The 17,560-nt window shown below is 34.2% G+C and overlaps 1 protein-coding gene across 3 annotated transcripts in view; it reads left to right on the plus strand.

Annotated features, from left to right (window-relative positions):
- Nucleotides 1-15,353, plus strand: part of LOC117113729 (glycine receptor subunit alpha-1-like) — a 50,405-nt gene extending 35,052 nt beyond the window's left edge. Inside the window, exons 3-6 of one of the 3 annotated variants that reach the window (XM_033257171.1) lie at nt 7,899-7,990; nt 8,255-8,322; nt 11,293-11,510; nt 14,829-15,348. In XM_033257171.1, coding sequence (XP_033113062.1) covers nt 7,899-7,990; nt 8,255-8,322; nt 11,293-11,510; nt 14,829-14,919 — 469 coding nt within the window. In that variant the 3' untranslated portion in view covers nt 14,920-15,348. Of the gene's footprint in view, nt 1-7,898; nt 7,991-8,254; nt 8,323-11,292; nt 11,511-14,828 lie in introns of all 3 variants that reach the window. The other 2 variants (XM_033257169.1, XM_033257170.1) reach the window with 2 other exon arrangements.
- The last annotated feature ends 2,207 nt before the right edge of the window (nt 15,354-17,560 follow it).

Raw genomic sequence — 17,560 nt, forward strand, 5'->3', positions numbered from 1 at the left:
ATAAAATATGTATATATTTTACTGTCACTTAAATTCACTAAACAGGCCTTTATGGTCTGATATGGTTATGGCGTCCGCCATATGCCAAATATAGACACATAGAGGTTGATTTTTTTCATTCTTGTTCAGGTTTCTCTTATGTTCCATTAATAATAGTTATTCATGTATTATTCGGCTTGTACTAGGCTCAGACATCTAGACATGTTTATTCATTTGGGCACAAGGGTTGCCACTAGCGATATTAATCATTGCTTTATATAATAAGTTCCAATTGTAATCGTGTACATAAGACAGATATACTAATAGTACACACGGCGATTTACATCATATTAAGGAGTGAATCCGTTTTGCTTATATGATAATAAATCATGTCACTAAAATGAATTGAACCCAGACCCTTAGATTCGAAAGTAAGCATCTTGACCACTAAATTACCGTACGTCATCTCCATCCGCTATTTCAAATAACCGTAGCAGAATAAATCTACTTTATTTTGTTTAATAATATGAAGAAGTAAGTAACCAATATAACATCTAATGGACACATATTTGTATTACCTCATTCACGATTGTTTATGCCAAGGTGCCGTATAAAGCATATTATAAAATACAAACCAATTATTAACACAATAAACAAATTAATATAGACCTCTTTGCGTAAGTATTAAATTAATTGGTAAATACACCAAAGCATTCCCTCACGGATGTCTAAGATTGTTGAGATGATAAAGCTATGATATGACGTCTATGCTCTGTCGATGAAACACGTGTTTTTATTCATAATAGTCAAGCACTACAGAAACGGAGGAGACTACGTGATTCAACATTGTAGCCAATAAATGTATCGGAAATTAAGTATTATTAAATTGTTAACCGGCAACATTAATTATGCATGCTTACTGAATTATGTCAATTACACTTCACCTTTTTTTAAAGAATATTATAATATGTGCGTTTTATTAATTGAATTGGTACAGTGTAGCAAAAACATGTTTCTCGCTACAAGAAATATATTACTCGAGCACACTCTTGTCAAGGTAACTTAAGATTAATACTGTAAGGATAACTACTCTAACAGCGATTTGAGAACTTTAATGGGGACACAATAAGCTCATTGGTATTTAGGCCTACTTCTTCATTACGTAGGATTACACGTTATTGTAATTATCATAATTATTATAACATAATATTGATGGATAAAAACAAATGATCTGATGAAAGTTTATCAGAACATGGAGGTCAGTCAGTTCAGCGTTAGTTAGTTAATCTGCTATGCAAACATTATTTGGATTGAATTGAAGAATTATAATTTAGAAAATGATTATAAGGAAATTAGTACACATTAAAAAAAAATAAGAACCAGTAAAATCTTGCAGAGACTCAGTGTTTTCGTATTTTTATGCCAATTTTAGGCTCAAAATATTCTTATTGTGTTTTTATTTTACAAAGATCGAGAATTATTATTGTAGCAGTATACGGTGGCGGATCCAGAGGTAATGAGGACCCGCGCCCCCTCCCCCGTCAGTCAAGCCAAAAAAGAAAAAAGAGTGAGAAAAATTTGAGTTAAAAAAAGGAAAAAAGAAAAAAAGGAGTGTACACATGAGTTCAGTGGTGATCCAGCATTGGGGTGAAAGGAGAGGTCGATTATTTGCTACTTATTTACACCAACGATGGTGGGGCTGAGGTGGACTTGGCGACGAGAACTTCATATTGTGCACCCCTCCCCCCTCCACCACCACCTTCAGAAATTCCTGACTAAGGTACAAATAAGACTAAAATTATTTTTGTTCGCTTTCTGGTTTGTTTAAATAAAAACCGCATTTGAAATGTTACTCAGCCTCAATTTGTTGTTCTTATGTTTAAGCAATTTCAGCCTCAGTGTTTTTATAACATGTAGGCCTAGTTGAGATGACGCTTTGTGTTTTAAAATACTGGCCTTCTAATCCTAGGATCCTTGGTCCAAATTCCTTGACATTACATGATTTTTCACACTACTTAAAAACATCTCCACTTCCTAATTTTGAGGCGACTCGAGTGGCAGGGGTGCAGCTAACTACAGCCTTAACATTGGCGTTGGTTCGAACCACTCTTCGTCCAGAGTTCGGTTGGTAGAACCAAGTCTTCTTGGATAGAGGACTAAAAATGGTACACATCTGGTTCGTGTGCACTTTAAAAACCAATTGCGTCTGTCGGAAGAGTAGGGGGTTACCCCGATGATGTGGTTCATTTCAGGCTCTGTCGTTACCACGCCCGTATACGCAATTCAGCACAAAGACGCTGCCAGTCATGGGTTATTTTCCTACCTCTACATGAAAGTTTGTAAAGCATCACATTTTTTCATTTATTTAAGAGAGCCTCTGAATAACAGGTTACCTTTTAGGATAAGCTAGAAGGGTCACCATCTAAAAGTATGGTAGACCTAAACAAGAATTGTATGAATATATTTTGAGAGAAATAACGTTCGCCATCTGAGCCCGTGCGCCTGGATTCATGAATGAGATGCATTAAATTTGTCTCTCAACTAGAAATGATATCATTCTCACAACGCTCATAACAATAATTACCATAGTTTTGAGCTCCTGGAATGTCATGCTCGTTTTAAGGTTGTGTCAATTCCATTAAGCATGTTTGTTACCTCGTATCTTAATTTCATAGGTAATTAAATTTTATGTCATACGTAATAGGCCTATATCAAATTAAGTTAATTGTAATTTTCAAAAATACGGAAAAATAATAAATATCGTTATAACATGCATTTTATATTTGACAAATTTAAATGAAATCCACATGACACAAAACTTTATATAAAGATGTGTGGTAGGGTGTATATAGTACAGTAATAACATTGTTATATAATAATTTCGTGGATATTATTTTTAGTAGTAGTATTAGGAAATTAATTATATATTCAACTGAAATACATTTTATTTTAATGTATGCGTTTAAACGATGAATTGTGCTTTGATTCCAATACTCTCGATGAAATAAAATTATTTAGAAAAGTGTATTACCAGATTAGTAACATACTGAGAGCCTACACACATGTATACTATACGTGCTTTGTAATTCATAAACCAATTAATATAGGCCATAATGAATAATGCGCAAACAAAAGTTCAAGAGTAAATATGCAAATTATGTGTTATAATCTTTATGAAAATCCAAAGCCATATAGTGAAATTAATCAGAAATTCTTTCAAATGTACTGAATAACATTTGGGTATTATATTTTAGCCTTAATGCAAGCATAAACCGTGTAACACAGTCGTGTACATTGTGTAGGCTGACATGTATTATTATGCATACATGCTTTGTCATACAGAAACCATAATGATAGTATGTATTGAAGTCTTATAAAAATAACTATCTATCAAAACTCAATGTCATAGGCCTATGTGTATAACTATAGAGAACCAAGGTAATTCAACAGAAAGACGCACATCTCCGATCTCATTTTGACAATGTTGGATGGACTAAGGCGCACAAAACGAACATTTGAGTAGATACAGGAAATTTATAAAATTTTTCTGCGAAGTGAGTCTCATAAACGACAATACACCACAACATCGGTAAAATTAACGTTGAAATGAAGAATATAATTTCAGTCTAATGTTAGTGCAAAATATCATTAGGCCTTTGTAATCACCGCACGACGAGCGATTATCATGGCAACTAACACGCGCGTGGGTAATTCGTCAAGTACGGTTTATGGTCTGGTTGCAGCCTAGTTCAGACTAGGTGGATAAACCCGGCTCAACTCACCGGATTTATCCACCTGCCAGTCTGAACTAGGTGGCTTATCTTAAGCCGGGCTGTGTTCCTATAGTAACTAGGCCTGGCGCCCCATCGTGTTCAACTTTTCTAAGCCGGGCTTTAATCGTTGCGGGGGTCTTTCATTGACTTCGGGTGACGAAATGACCAATCACCATTCAGCTACGTACGCTGTGAGCAAGCGTACGTTTCGCGAGCAATGTTTTGAAACACGTTTCCTGGTTACGGTTCATTATTATGCAAATTCTCGCCTGGCTAAACACGCTAGTCCGAACGCCTGGCAAAGGTAAGCCGGGCTTAACATTGAGCCTGACTTAACTCAAGCCTGGATTAGCTCCAAGTCTGAATTCAGCGTGTAGGGACGCACGTGCGCCTAGAATGTCGACGCCATGTCCCGAGATGTGCGTCCTTCTGTTGAATTGCCTTGAGCTGAACTGACCTTTTGCAAGTCAATAGACCTTTCCGGAGTGTCAATCAAACTTAACAACTGACCAATCAGAACAGCGATAGGAATACGCGCGCGTCTTACAAACACACGTGTTATCCCACAGACGCACGTGTTCGCGTATGTTTTAACACTGCCGTCTTGTGGGACCTTATCAACAATATCCAAGGGGCGGAGCTTATCGGAAAGGTCCATTTCTTATTCATCTCAAAAACAAGATTGAATATATAAAATCAGTAATCAGAATGAATATGTAAAATCAATTCACAATTCAGTTTGATAATCACGTCCACAAAATAGGTACTGGCATGGTCAACATACAAACGACAATGTAAACATTAAAGTAGAAAAAAAACAGAAAGCAAATGTATATAAAAGGTAATAAAAGCAAAGCCGAGCACCTGGCCCGAGCAACATGCGATGAACACAACATTTTCAATCACAGCCTTCAGGACAAAGCCTCATGTAGTACGCCTTTCAAATGCAGACCTAACAAATTCAATGACAGGATTGATGTCATCATACTTATCTGTTAACCCATAATAAATGGGTGAAAAGCTTGTTTTTCAAATATCAAGGTAAATGGACAGAAAATTATAAAATGGAATTATCTTTAACCGTTTTTACGTAGCGTACGAAGTCTGTTTTCAGTTTCGGGTATTCGGAGTAGTGAATCTTACCCTCTCAATTCTGAGGGCATGTATGCTGACTCGCAGTTTACTGATAAAATCCCTTTGGTATCGCTTAAAAAGTACAATAATTTTCTAAAGCGAAATACGTTTTATATGTGCAATATGATCTTAACATTAGTTAAAAATATTGGATGAGGTTAAGTCAATGGTCACTTTAAACACGGTGTAGTTTTGAGCGGATGCATACATCGGAGTTTTAACTATCCAGGGTTATCGTTCTTTGCCAAAATGCGGTGCTGGACCAGATAAAATTATTTAAATTACTGTACTTTTCATCTAATTTTTTTTTCAAGAGTGCGTCATTGTGACCAAGGATTCGACCCTAATACACTACATATCATTAAGCTTCCACTAATATTATAGAAGAACATAAAACGGGATATGAACCTAATCCACCCTGGTTTGCGTGATTTGGTGCTCTTTTAATAACGCCAAGCAAAGCTTTGCAAAGTGTATGTTAATTGCTTCACCTGCAAATGTACCGAATAAATAAATAAAATTGGTTTCATTAATTTTTTTAAAGATAATGTGCCCAAACCTCTCTACCATAGCACATAATAGAGTCAATTATGCTGGCAGAGATTAAAACATCTGTTAGCAGATAAAAATGAAATTGTGTTTCGTTATTTAAAAAAGGGGGTTTTATCTCTTTAACTATTCATAGCTAAGGTAAAGGAACCAGACTGGTTGAAAATAAACCAAAATAACAATTTTAATTTGTGATTTGCATAGAATTAACTCAAAAAGGAAAATTAATATTTGGTAAATTTTATAATAATAATAATAATAACAATAATGATAATTAATAATAATAATAATAACAACAACAATAATAATAATAATAATAATAATAATAATAATAATAATAATAATAATAATCATCATCATCATCATAGGGCCTAATACAGTAATAATAATAATGAATAGTAATTTTGATTCGATTTACACAAGACTCTGGTAGCGGAGGTCATGTGGAAACATTCTGAATCCTGAAAAATGAAAATGTTCTCTGGTGTTTCTAAAGTTTATCTACGTTTAGCTAAAATCTGTATATTATCATAGAACTAACTAACTGATTTAAATAGATTAGTCTACTATAACCACTGAATATTGGGGAAAAAATGACTTATTGAAAATAAATGTTTACCCATCCATTTACCCGGCACCCCCAGCCTACTGGAAATTTGCAGACAAAAAAGTAATAATAAACAGCTCATCATCTCATCCAGCGACCACCCCCTCCACCCCACACCACTACTACTCTGCTGATAACTCTGAATCGGCATTGTGGTGATTAAATATTTTTTTAATACTTTTCATCGGCTCTGAAGTCACAGCAATAATATATGGCACTCATCCACGTAGACTTATTGGGTGGGGATATATAGGATACACGTTCTTCTGTGATTTATTTTCAAAAAATCTGATCTCGAATGAAAAACTTGTAGATATAATATTATGCTGTGAGGCATACGCATCAAAACGTGCAATATAGTTTAACTTTGGCTATATAAATAAACAAGTTTATGAAGTCAGGCTTCGAATAACGGAGTGACGTCTTTTCAGTCGATTCAATACAGTCAGATTGAAAAATATTGTACTAGTAATCATTTATTAAAGGGACCAAGATACAGTCTGCATTATACATGACATTATTCCAATCTTATATCGACTATTGATTACAATTTCTTATTATAGGTATACTGTACCTTCCATTTTCTACTACACCGGTTTAATTTTTTTAAAACAATCACTATAAAACAAGGACAGTATTAGAAATTTAAATGTTACTGAGGTTTTATGACTTTAAATATAAATATATATTGAATATAAATATTTATTAAATTTATGAAATAATCTCGCAAGTTATAGTGTACACTCTAAAAAATGTGATGAAAGAAGTATGTAAAATGAATGAATGAAATAAATGAGATTACAAATGACGTTTTAGGCAGTAAACAATTACACTTATCACAACCGATATTCGAATAACTGGAATCAAATTAATACTTAAAATTATAGAATACAATCAAATATTTGATGAAAGAACGTATGTAAAAAGAATAAATACATGAGATTACAAATGAAGTTTTAGACATCCATTAAACTCATCATAACAAAACCGATGTGCTGATATATACTGAGGTATTTATACTTCCATAGATTCACTGCCTGTAGCATCTAAAACATTCTCTATACAATGTATTCAAATTAATAATATGAAAGATAATTTAGGAAGTTCAGAATAGGTTAGGTTAGGAGTATTTCGGTGTGATTCACACCAAGGATAACCAACTTAGTCTGAAGATTTGTTTCCAGTGGGGTCCTTCTGGTGATGAATTGGGCAGCATACCGGAGGGAGACAGTTCCGCTACTCCTTTCCGAAGAGTGTACTGCGTTCTTTAACGTGCACATTGGCCATATTGCACACGGGAGAACGTCTCATCCGAACGACGGTGGCTATCGTAACTTGTATTTCAGCTCTCTTAGAGCAGCAGCGATTGGACTTAAAGGCACCTACATATCTGCACGGTTCAACGCACACGCAGTGGCTACTACCAGTTCAGTTGACTGAACTAAGCTGTTCAGGGGGTTGATAAGTATCAGCCCCAAATAGACAAAAATTAAAACAAATTTCGATGATATACACAACATTTAAGCTTTTTTTTTTTAGGTATATTAGAGTATATCTTAATTTTGTATACAATATTACTTTTATCATCACTAATACATCATCATAATAACCATCATCATCATTATTATCATCATCGTCGTCATCATCATCATCATCATTAAAGGGTAAAGGCGTCGATTTAAATAGTGCATAATTATTACCATGGTGTCTATTATTATTATTATTATTATTACATGTGTAATTGTTATTTCATTATTATTATTATTATTATTATTATTATTATTATTATTATTATTATTATTATTATTGTTGTTGTTATTGTTGTTAATATTATCATTATCATTAATCTCCTACAGATCAATCTCTAATAATCTAACCAGTGCAACATCTGGTATCTTAGACGACATGTTGAAAAATCACGATGCTCGATTGAGACCGTATATTAAAGGTAAGGGAATTCATTCGACACTCTCTGGTGCGGATGCAGGGCGGAGGGAGGTGCAGACCGTGTGACCTCACCCCCCCCACCCCACGCCACCTAAATTGTATTAAGCATAATGATGTATTGTATCGTTGATATGAATTACCGGTAAGACTTTTAAAGGTATGAGAGTGGTTAAATGTGGGTTCATTCCTAGTTAACACGTAAACATGCGGGAATTACATTGTAATAGAACGATATATGTACTTATTTTATAAAATTGTTTTGCAGGACCGCCGATTACTGTTACGTTAAGCGCGCAAGTTGAAAGTTTAAGCTCTATCCAGGAAGCGACAATGGTAAAATTTCTTACTATAATCAATATATACTTTAATAATAATAATAATAATAATAATAATAATAATAATAATAATAATAATAATAATAATAATAACACGAATGAGGAGGATGATAACGATGATGATGATAGTGGTGATGATGATGATGATGATGATGATGATGATGATGATGATGATGATGATGATGATGATGATGATGATGATGATGATGATGATGATGATGATGAAGTTGCCAGTAAATAGCGCACAGACCAATACAATACATTGATCTTAAAGATGCACTGGGTCTTGTATGGCACAAGAATCAAATGAGTAACTAGGCCTTCGGTCGACCGAGAAGGACTATGCCGAGCAAGAAGGGTTTCGTTCCCACGCCGATGACAGGGATATCAGTTTCTACCTGCCTTACAGCTTAACCACTCAGCTCATCCAAAGTAGTCTTGGGCTTACCATTGGAATTATGCATTCATGGGCAGAGATACATAACGTACATTTACGTGTCGAAGGAGGGTGAATATAGGATTCGAATCAGGTTGACATTAAGTTTAATTGCCACGCAAACCACTACATTTTTTAAACCAATGTAGGCTAATATATGCAGGTATCTTGAATGTGCTATACTTATATTATCATTTGCTAATGTAGGCCTATACGAAATTGCCTCGATCCAATAGACAATATTACTCCTCTTCAGAAACTATAATGTACTGTACCATGATTTAATAATGTTGGTCCTTGTGTAAGACAAGTATAGCTTGAAGGCTTACATTATTAAAGTCTTAGATATTTACCTCATTTATTGTTAGGAAGATTCCAGCTTGCACGTACAGGTAAATTGGTAGGTAATCGTAATGACAGATCGAGATCGAAATTATTATTAATACTTTCATAATAATATTAACAACAAGAACAAAAACAAGAACAATAATAATATTATTAATAATAATAATAATAATAATAATAATAATAATAATAATAATAATAATAATAATAATAATAATAATAATAATAATAATAGTAAAATAAACGAGTTCATTGTACTGCGACGTTATTAGTGAGACTTGAACTATGACTGCAATGGTAATATCGAGGTATACATCGTGACTTATAACCATCCAGCGCCATAATTGAGCCGACCTTGAATAGGAGGAAAGTGCATTTTCAGTTCATAGCGGTTCCTCCATGTTCATGCATATCACGGTAGTTTTTGAGTTTACCCAGCTGTAACTGGTTTAAGCGCTTTAGAAAAACACAAATTTGGTTTAAATAATTTAATCAACAAAAAATCTTTAAAATGGTCCTCATATCCACACCCTACTGCGGATCGTCACAATAATTGGATCATTTCTTTCACTGTTCCCTGGAAAAACTATTCTGCAAAGTGTCATGTTTATCTACCTATAACTGGGACGTACCGTAAGCAATTTAAATGACCCTCAAAATTACACCCTAATCTAGATCGTCACCTACACATAATAATATCTTCCTTGTAACTTGGGTTAAACTTTACCCAAAGTTTCATTCGGATCAGTTGACCCATTTTTGAAATATCTGGTCTGGGACTTTTTCCCTTTAAATGGTTCTCATATTCACACCCTACGCCGGATCATCACAAAAATTCAGTCATTTCTTAACCATTACAAGCTATTATAGAAAGTTTCATTTACACCTATTGAAAACTTTTTATAGGTATTTACGTCTGGGATTTCAAAAATTTAAATGACCCTCCAGTTTAGACCCTTGACTGATTCGTTTTCTTAACTTGGTTAAACATTTTCCGAATGTTTTATTTAGATCAGTTGATCCGTTTTCGAAATATGTAGTCTGGGACGTTTTCCTTTTAATGGTCCTCAGATCTACACCTTACACCGGATCGCCACAAAAAAATTAATAATTTCTTTACTCGACCTTGACAAACTGTTATACAAGGTTTAAATTATACCCATTGATTTTTTTAAAGAGAAATTTAGGTCTGGGTCCTCAAAACTTGAAATAACCCTCCAATTTACAGCCTAGACTGATTCATCGCAAGCACATAATAATTTCTTCCTTGTAACTTGGATAACATTTTTCCAAATGTTTCATTCAGATCAGTTGGTCGTTTTCGAAATATGTGGTCTGAGACGTTTTCCTTTAAAATGGTCCTCAGATCCACACCATATTGCGGATCGTCACAAAAATGTAATCATTTTTTAACAAGACCTTTACAAAGTGTTATAGAATGTTTCCTTTACGGTAAACCCATTGGTTTTTTTTTAAAGAGATATTTAGGTCTGGGTTCTCAAAAATTGAAAAGACCCTCAAATTTACACCCTTCACTTGATCGTCACTAACAAATTAAAAATTCTTCCTTGTAACTTGATTAAATTTTCCCGTAAGTTCCATTTACATCAAATGACCGGTTTTTGAAATATCCGGTGTAGACTGTTTGACCTTAAATCTAAGTGGTCCTCACACGCACACCCCACTATAGATTGACACTAAATATTAGGAAGGCACATCCTTGATATATGACCTTTGCTTCGGCTAAGCAGGGAAAAATTCTAAGCATGGGAAGTGACCAAGTACCGGCCAGAAAAAAAAAAACAGTGCAAAATGATAGAAAATATATGCAAGAATAAAGGGGAAAAAATCAGAACAAAAACAATGAATTTTCCCAGTACTTCTGGGAAAAGCCAATAATAATAATAATAATAATAATAATAATAATAATAATAATAATAATAATAATAATAATAATTAATCATAATTTTTATCCGGATCAGGCATTATAATTATAATGTACAATATGATTGTCTTATTAAAATGCATTGAAATGAAATGTTCCCATCATAGGGCCTAGACTTCCTTACAATACAATCAGAAACAGAAAAGTTAAATCATTAATGTCAATAGCATATGTTAAACGGGGTGCACCAAAAATATTATGGCATGAATCAAGCAGATCAATTTCTGTTGTTTTTACTGAAGGACTATATAGTAACGATGTTTTTTCGGCAAGAATGGAACGATCCAAGGCTGACGTTTAACGACACTGATGAGATTACGTTGAAGGGAGATGATGCACACAAAGTATGGGTACCAGATGTATTTTTCCCCCGTGAAAAAAACTCTCGTCTACACGATGCCACTATTTCAAACCGGGTCATTTGGATTCAGCCGTCTGGCCACGTTATGTTGAGCATGAGGTAATTTTAAATATACAAATTATATTCATTTATTACCGCACGAAATTTTGGTTAGTGTTTATCTCTTACACACATACAATTCTTCCTTCTGAACGCTTACAATTTCACATTAGGCCTATAAGCATTTTCAAGAAACGGTTTAGACTTTAGGGGTATTTACATCCACCACGACTCACTTTGAAAATTATCTCTTCGGAGATCCTGTATCACAGTGATACCTGTTTATTGTGTGCATGTGTAAAAATATACATCTACGACTCCAGAATTTTTCTTAGACCTTAACGTTTATTTGATAATGAACTTGAGCGATTACTCATCGTCGAGGAAGTTTGCAATGCGTTTGATGACTTGCGAGACATAGTCATCGTCGTTGGAACAGGCGAATAAACTTACATTGACTGAATATTAAGTAGTTTTAACTCGAGTGGACAAAAGTTGTTATAATTAAACTAAAATAAGATTATTTGGTGGCTTGGAGAATAGAGAGAAGTGGTGTGCTGTCGGCTGACCTCATTAAAAAAGATGTCCAAAAAAATTAGTCTGAGAAGAATGTTCAAACGTGAATCGACGTATTATCGAATGACAAGAGTTGGCATGGATTTCTAAGAGCTCAGTATCTTCTATCTGGTCCCAGGCGAAGAAAGTCTTCGGTATGGATAGGATGCAGGATTTAGCTGTACGAACTGTGAGCGAAAAAATTATGGGGTTTGAGAATCCAACAGCAAATTCGTGAGTACAGTCCGGATGTACGGTGGGAGTAAGTCGCCCTGGCAACCTTTGCTTTCATAGAAGTTTGTGCTTCAACAATATGCGTTGTTCAAGTACTTAATATGGAAATTACACCGTATAGAATATTATAGGCCTAATTACAGTTTTATATTGTGCTTTTTAATAGAAACAAAATTTATTTTATATAAAATTATTATTTGTATAGGGCATGGGTTTTAGTGAGTGTAGTATGGGAACGCAATGAGCAACATAATTCAAATATTTTGATATCAGTAGAATAATGGCAGACAAATTGCAGTCTGTGTACATATTTTTTTTAAAATCCTGACGTCAGTATCGTGTGACGATGAAAGAAACAAAGACATCCTTAAAGTTTATGCTTTTGTAGCGCACGCAAAAAGCACACGGTAGACATGTTTTCGTAAGATTTACAGTTAGGTTAATTTCTAGGGTGGAAGTGAGAGACATTGGATGAACTGTACCAAAATATAATTGACATCGACATGTTTACGATAAAATAACACATATGAAATGTTTTGTAATGTACCGGTATAAGGAGAGAAGGTTCGATCACACCCTGTTTGCACTAATCGGATTCTCCCAGTCTATAACTCTGAAGTAATACGAACATTTCTAAGAAAATTACATGGAAACCAGCCCATGGAAAAACGTTAGGGAAATTCACAGTAGTATATAATTTTTTTAATTTAATTACGATGAAAGTAATTTCATCCTGCTTTTTAGTATGATACTTGATTATCAACTGGCTCTGAATACATAATAAAAAGAGCACATGGCTGTTTGTTTTTCAGTGTATTATAAGAGTAAGCCCTAAATGTTTTTATTTGTTAGAATTTTATAGTATAATTCTTCAAAAAGTTGAATGTGTATGTGCATGCGTAGTATAATTTTTGAGTTTAATTACGGTGAAGGTAATTTCATCCTGCTTTTTAGTATGATACTTGATTATCAACTGGCTCCGCATACACGGCTGTTTCCGTGAAAATGTTTTTATTTTTTAGCAATTCTTCAACAAGTTGTCAGGGTTTTAATCAGTCTGCAACGATCAATATTGAGAAGGTGCAGCAAGCTGATTATGTTTTTTTTCTCTCTCACACCTAAGCATATATGTAAATAAGCCTAAGGTTAATTAAATAAGGAATGTCCAGAGGCAGTTCATAAATAATCCATGTAAAAACAGACGATTATTAATACCGTAACGATTCCAGCTCTCTAATTAATCACTATATTCATAAAAAAAAATGGGTCGCCAATGTAGATAATAAGCTGCAAATTGATTACCATAATATATATTTTTTTTTAAAGTGAATAGGCCTACCAGGAATCTAAAATATCTTCACGACATTATTTAGAACAAGTTCATTTTCAATAATGATAAATTAGAACTCCTTCTTTGGGACACCCTTATTCAAAAGACACCCTTATTAAGGGGACACTCTTCCGTGAAAAGAGGGGAAATTACGTGTTTAACTAAGGCAAACCGCACATTAAGGGTTCATTGCTAACTAGATATTCAACCTTTATATTAATGGGACATTTTTTGTTATCTTCTCATAACAAAATAATACAATAGATTAACTTTAAGGACATTCATAAACCATAAACAGAACATCAAACCAGATAATACTTTTAAATCTTTATTCATAAAATAAATATTGATACATAGACCTATTTATAAGTCTTCATATACATTTCAGCTCGGCTTTAAATGTCCAACGTGAATTTGATTTTTCAGTGGCCATACTCTTACTTCAATTTAATTATATTGTACTTAGTTCTAATATCATCGTTAGCCATTGTTATAAGTATGAGAGCGTTCCAAAACCCCTGCGTGCCAAAAACCTGGTTAGTGTGCCTTAAATAGTGGTACTCCTATTCATAGAATAGACTTATTTTAAGGAACCTGAGATTTGAAGGCAAACACCTTGATTACCACAAAGCTACAGCTTCACAATAAATCATATACATTTCCATGTAGATAGAAACACTTTCTGGGCCGGGAGAGGGCTCATTCAAAACTACCTCATTCTGTGAGCCCCAACTCCCACCCTTCACAAAGAGCTGAATTCACTCGTGGTTCAATTATTTTTTACCAATCACAAATTCTAATAATATGAATATGTACGTATCTCATCTTCATCAAAACATATTGAGTTGTCTTGAATAAATATGTGGAACATAGGCCTAGGCTCCACGACGGCGCATAATCAGCACCCTCTAGCCCACCTCCCAGAAGGCGTCACGTGCTATAATTTTGAATTTGACTGGCTTACAGGGTGCGTTTCATGCTGGTGCTAATAACTTGATGAGATGTTATGTAGTTCTATTGGTACTTTTTTTTTTTATTGATGCAAAGGTGTTTTAATATGATGTCTTGAATTGCCATGGTACCGTTATAGTTTTTAATTACATTTTATTGATTTTGATGATCATACAATATTAAGTTGCGAATAATGCTAACTATCGGATTTGCAGTTAAATTCGAATTAGTGCAGTATACAGTATATAATATTCAATTAAAAAGTATTGTTAACATCTTGTTAACGTTTCTTTATTTTTTTTTCTTAGAATTTCGCTAACGCTGGCGTGCGACATGCAATTACAAGACTTCCCAATGGATTGTCAAGTGTGTTCTTTGAATATCGAAAGTTGTAAGTAGGCCTATGTTATAATTTCAGTCCAGTTTGAGGATGATGAGGATGATGATGATGATACTGATGATGATGATGATGATGATGATGATGGTGTTGATGGTGGTGATAGTGATGATGACAATGATTTATGAGGATTCAGATACATTTTATTTGTCATAAACAAACATACATGAGCGACCTATGTTTCTACCTGGGTTATAACACACACAAAATACCTGGGTTATATCACAAAACACAATATAAATATATTTACACTACAGTATATACAATATTATAAGCAATTGAATGAGGAGAACAAAAAGGAAAAAGAAAAAAACAAACAAAAAACCAGATATACAGTACAATTACCAAACGGACAGCACTGATGATGGTGATGGTTGCTATGATGAAAATGACGATGACGGTGGCAAAGATGAATTTAATTAGTTTACAATAACATATTTTGTGTACTGTATGTCCCTGTCAAATTTCAAATATAAATTACTGTATTGTATTTATACTCAAAGAATTAATTTGATAATTAATAAAGGACTTTTAAAAAACACGAACAGGCTGAGCAGTCAGCCAAAGCAGTTGCTATGACAACGAAACAAATACATATCTGTATAATTCACTACTCTATAATTCAATATATTCTATGTTAAATAACACTTGTTTTTCGTTCTTCGTCATTATAGTAATAACCTAACTCATTTAACCTTATATTAATTCACTGTAGCTATGATATCGTTAGTAATCAATTATGTTTGCACGGTATAATATAGAATTCGCAATACAAATAATAACCATCGGCGGTTGTACAGTTAGTGTAGTAAAGAATATCTATTCTTATATCAAATTAATTAAATACCATTTTAACGGGTGTTGTTATTATTCGTTGGAAATTACATTAGCAATGGTTAATAATAATCGTGACACTATACGTTTGCACAGTCTAAAAGTGAAATGAACTTGCATTCAAAGAATTGTGCTTTTGGCAATTATTGACACATTGAGTCTTAGAGCCTTTATTAATCAATCTAAAATAAAATATCCTCAACTCCTCGTAAGTGATTGGCTATGTTGCAAAGTGTGACTTCATTTTAGCTAGGCGAAGTCATCAGATGAGTATGAGTATGGTTATTATGAGAAGGTGTATAGGCCTAAGTATTGTATAGTGGCATCTTCTTATTTAATAGGAATGTGAACAATCCGCATTAAGTATTACATTATTAGTCATGTACATATAGGCAACAAAGATGTATACAAGCAATCATAATGGGCGAGAGTGCCAGTGGAGGGGGCAGGTCCCCTCCGTCGGGGAGAGCTGCCTCCTCCCCGTCGGGTAGGAAAACCACATTTCGTCGGGGAAAAAAGTATACATATTTAGACTCTGAAATTAATTAAATAATCATTCGAAACCAATAAATTGTCATATTTTTCGGGGACTTCGCCCTCTGAAATACTTTCGAGAGATTTTGAACGACGCCCCTTCCCCTCTGGAAAATTCTGGCACCACCCCTGCACATGGGCGAACTATACTGATGAAATACTTGCACCTAAGGCTAAAAAAGGGTAAACCATTTCTCAGCCCAACAATGCAAGTTAGGGTACGGTATCTAAGCACGAAAGGCCAAGAATGGTCATCGTATGATTCGAACTCCTAAACACAAGATTATATAAGGACCTGCAGACTGAAAGTATTTGGGAACGTACTAAGTTCGTAAGATAACACTTACAGAGGTTCTAATGATGTTTGAATGTAGACTAGCTTTTATAATATGAGTATGAGTATAAACATAAATATTGTTATGAGGGGTGAGCACAGTAGAGTATCCAACGAGGAGAGGTTATTGTAATGCCAATAGTTGGGAACTTCTGTGTATGGCGAAGAATACATGTCTCCGCTCTTTGGTGCTTTAAACTGCACTGAAAATCTACTGAGCAGCAAAAAGTTACTTCAGCATACCCAATCTTTCCACTCCACTTGCCAACTCCTAAGATACGCCACTGCGTGTGCGCAAGTTCGATGTTGGCACGAAATTCATAAAAGATTAACCAGGAACTAACAAAAAGGATTGACAGCATGATTGAACATCTTAAACATTCAAAAAATAAATATTATTCTTCAAAGTGTTAAGAGTAGTGTAATCCATAAAACCCAAGAGATCCGTAAAGTATGCAATCAAAAATAAGCGTCGGAAGACAAAGTAAAAATATTCCCAGAAATCACTCTAAAGGCAACTTCAGTCATTTTGACAGAGGAAAACATTTCTATAACTATCACACCGAAACAAATAACATATCCCTTGATCGGTAAGTATAGAGGAGCCGCAGATGTTATTGCTAGAAGGTGATAGTCCGACAACACGTCCTACCGACCTGCTAAAGCATTAGTCGAAACATTAGACGGAACATTACTTCAATTATATTTAAATGTTGATTTTGTGTATAGATACAGTAAAACCTCGAATTGAAGCCCATTAGGCTTAATCTCGAGATGAAGCCCATCTCGAATTGAAGCCCCCTCTTTAGTTTGCAAACTTAGCCTCGATAAAAAGCCCATGGGCTTCTTTTCAAGATAGCTTAGGCTTCTTTTCGAGATAGTACAATATAATTATACATGAATTTCAAAAAACAAAAAACAAAAAAATAAAAACAAGTATA

The sequence above is a fragment of the Anneissia japonica genome, unplaced genomic scaffold (genome assembly GCF_011630105.1).
Source record: "Anneissia japonica isolate Jap-2015-1 unplaced genomic scaffold, ASM1163010v1 scaffold718_len1063573_cov188, whole genome shotgun sequence".
NCBI lineage: Eukaryota > Metazoa > Echinodermata > Crinoidea > Comatulida > Comatulidae > Anneissia > Anneissia japonica.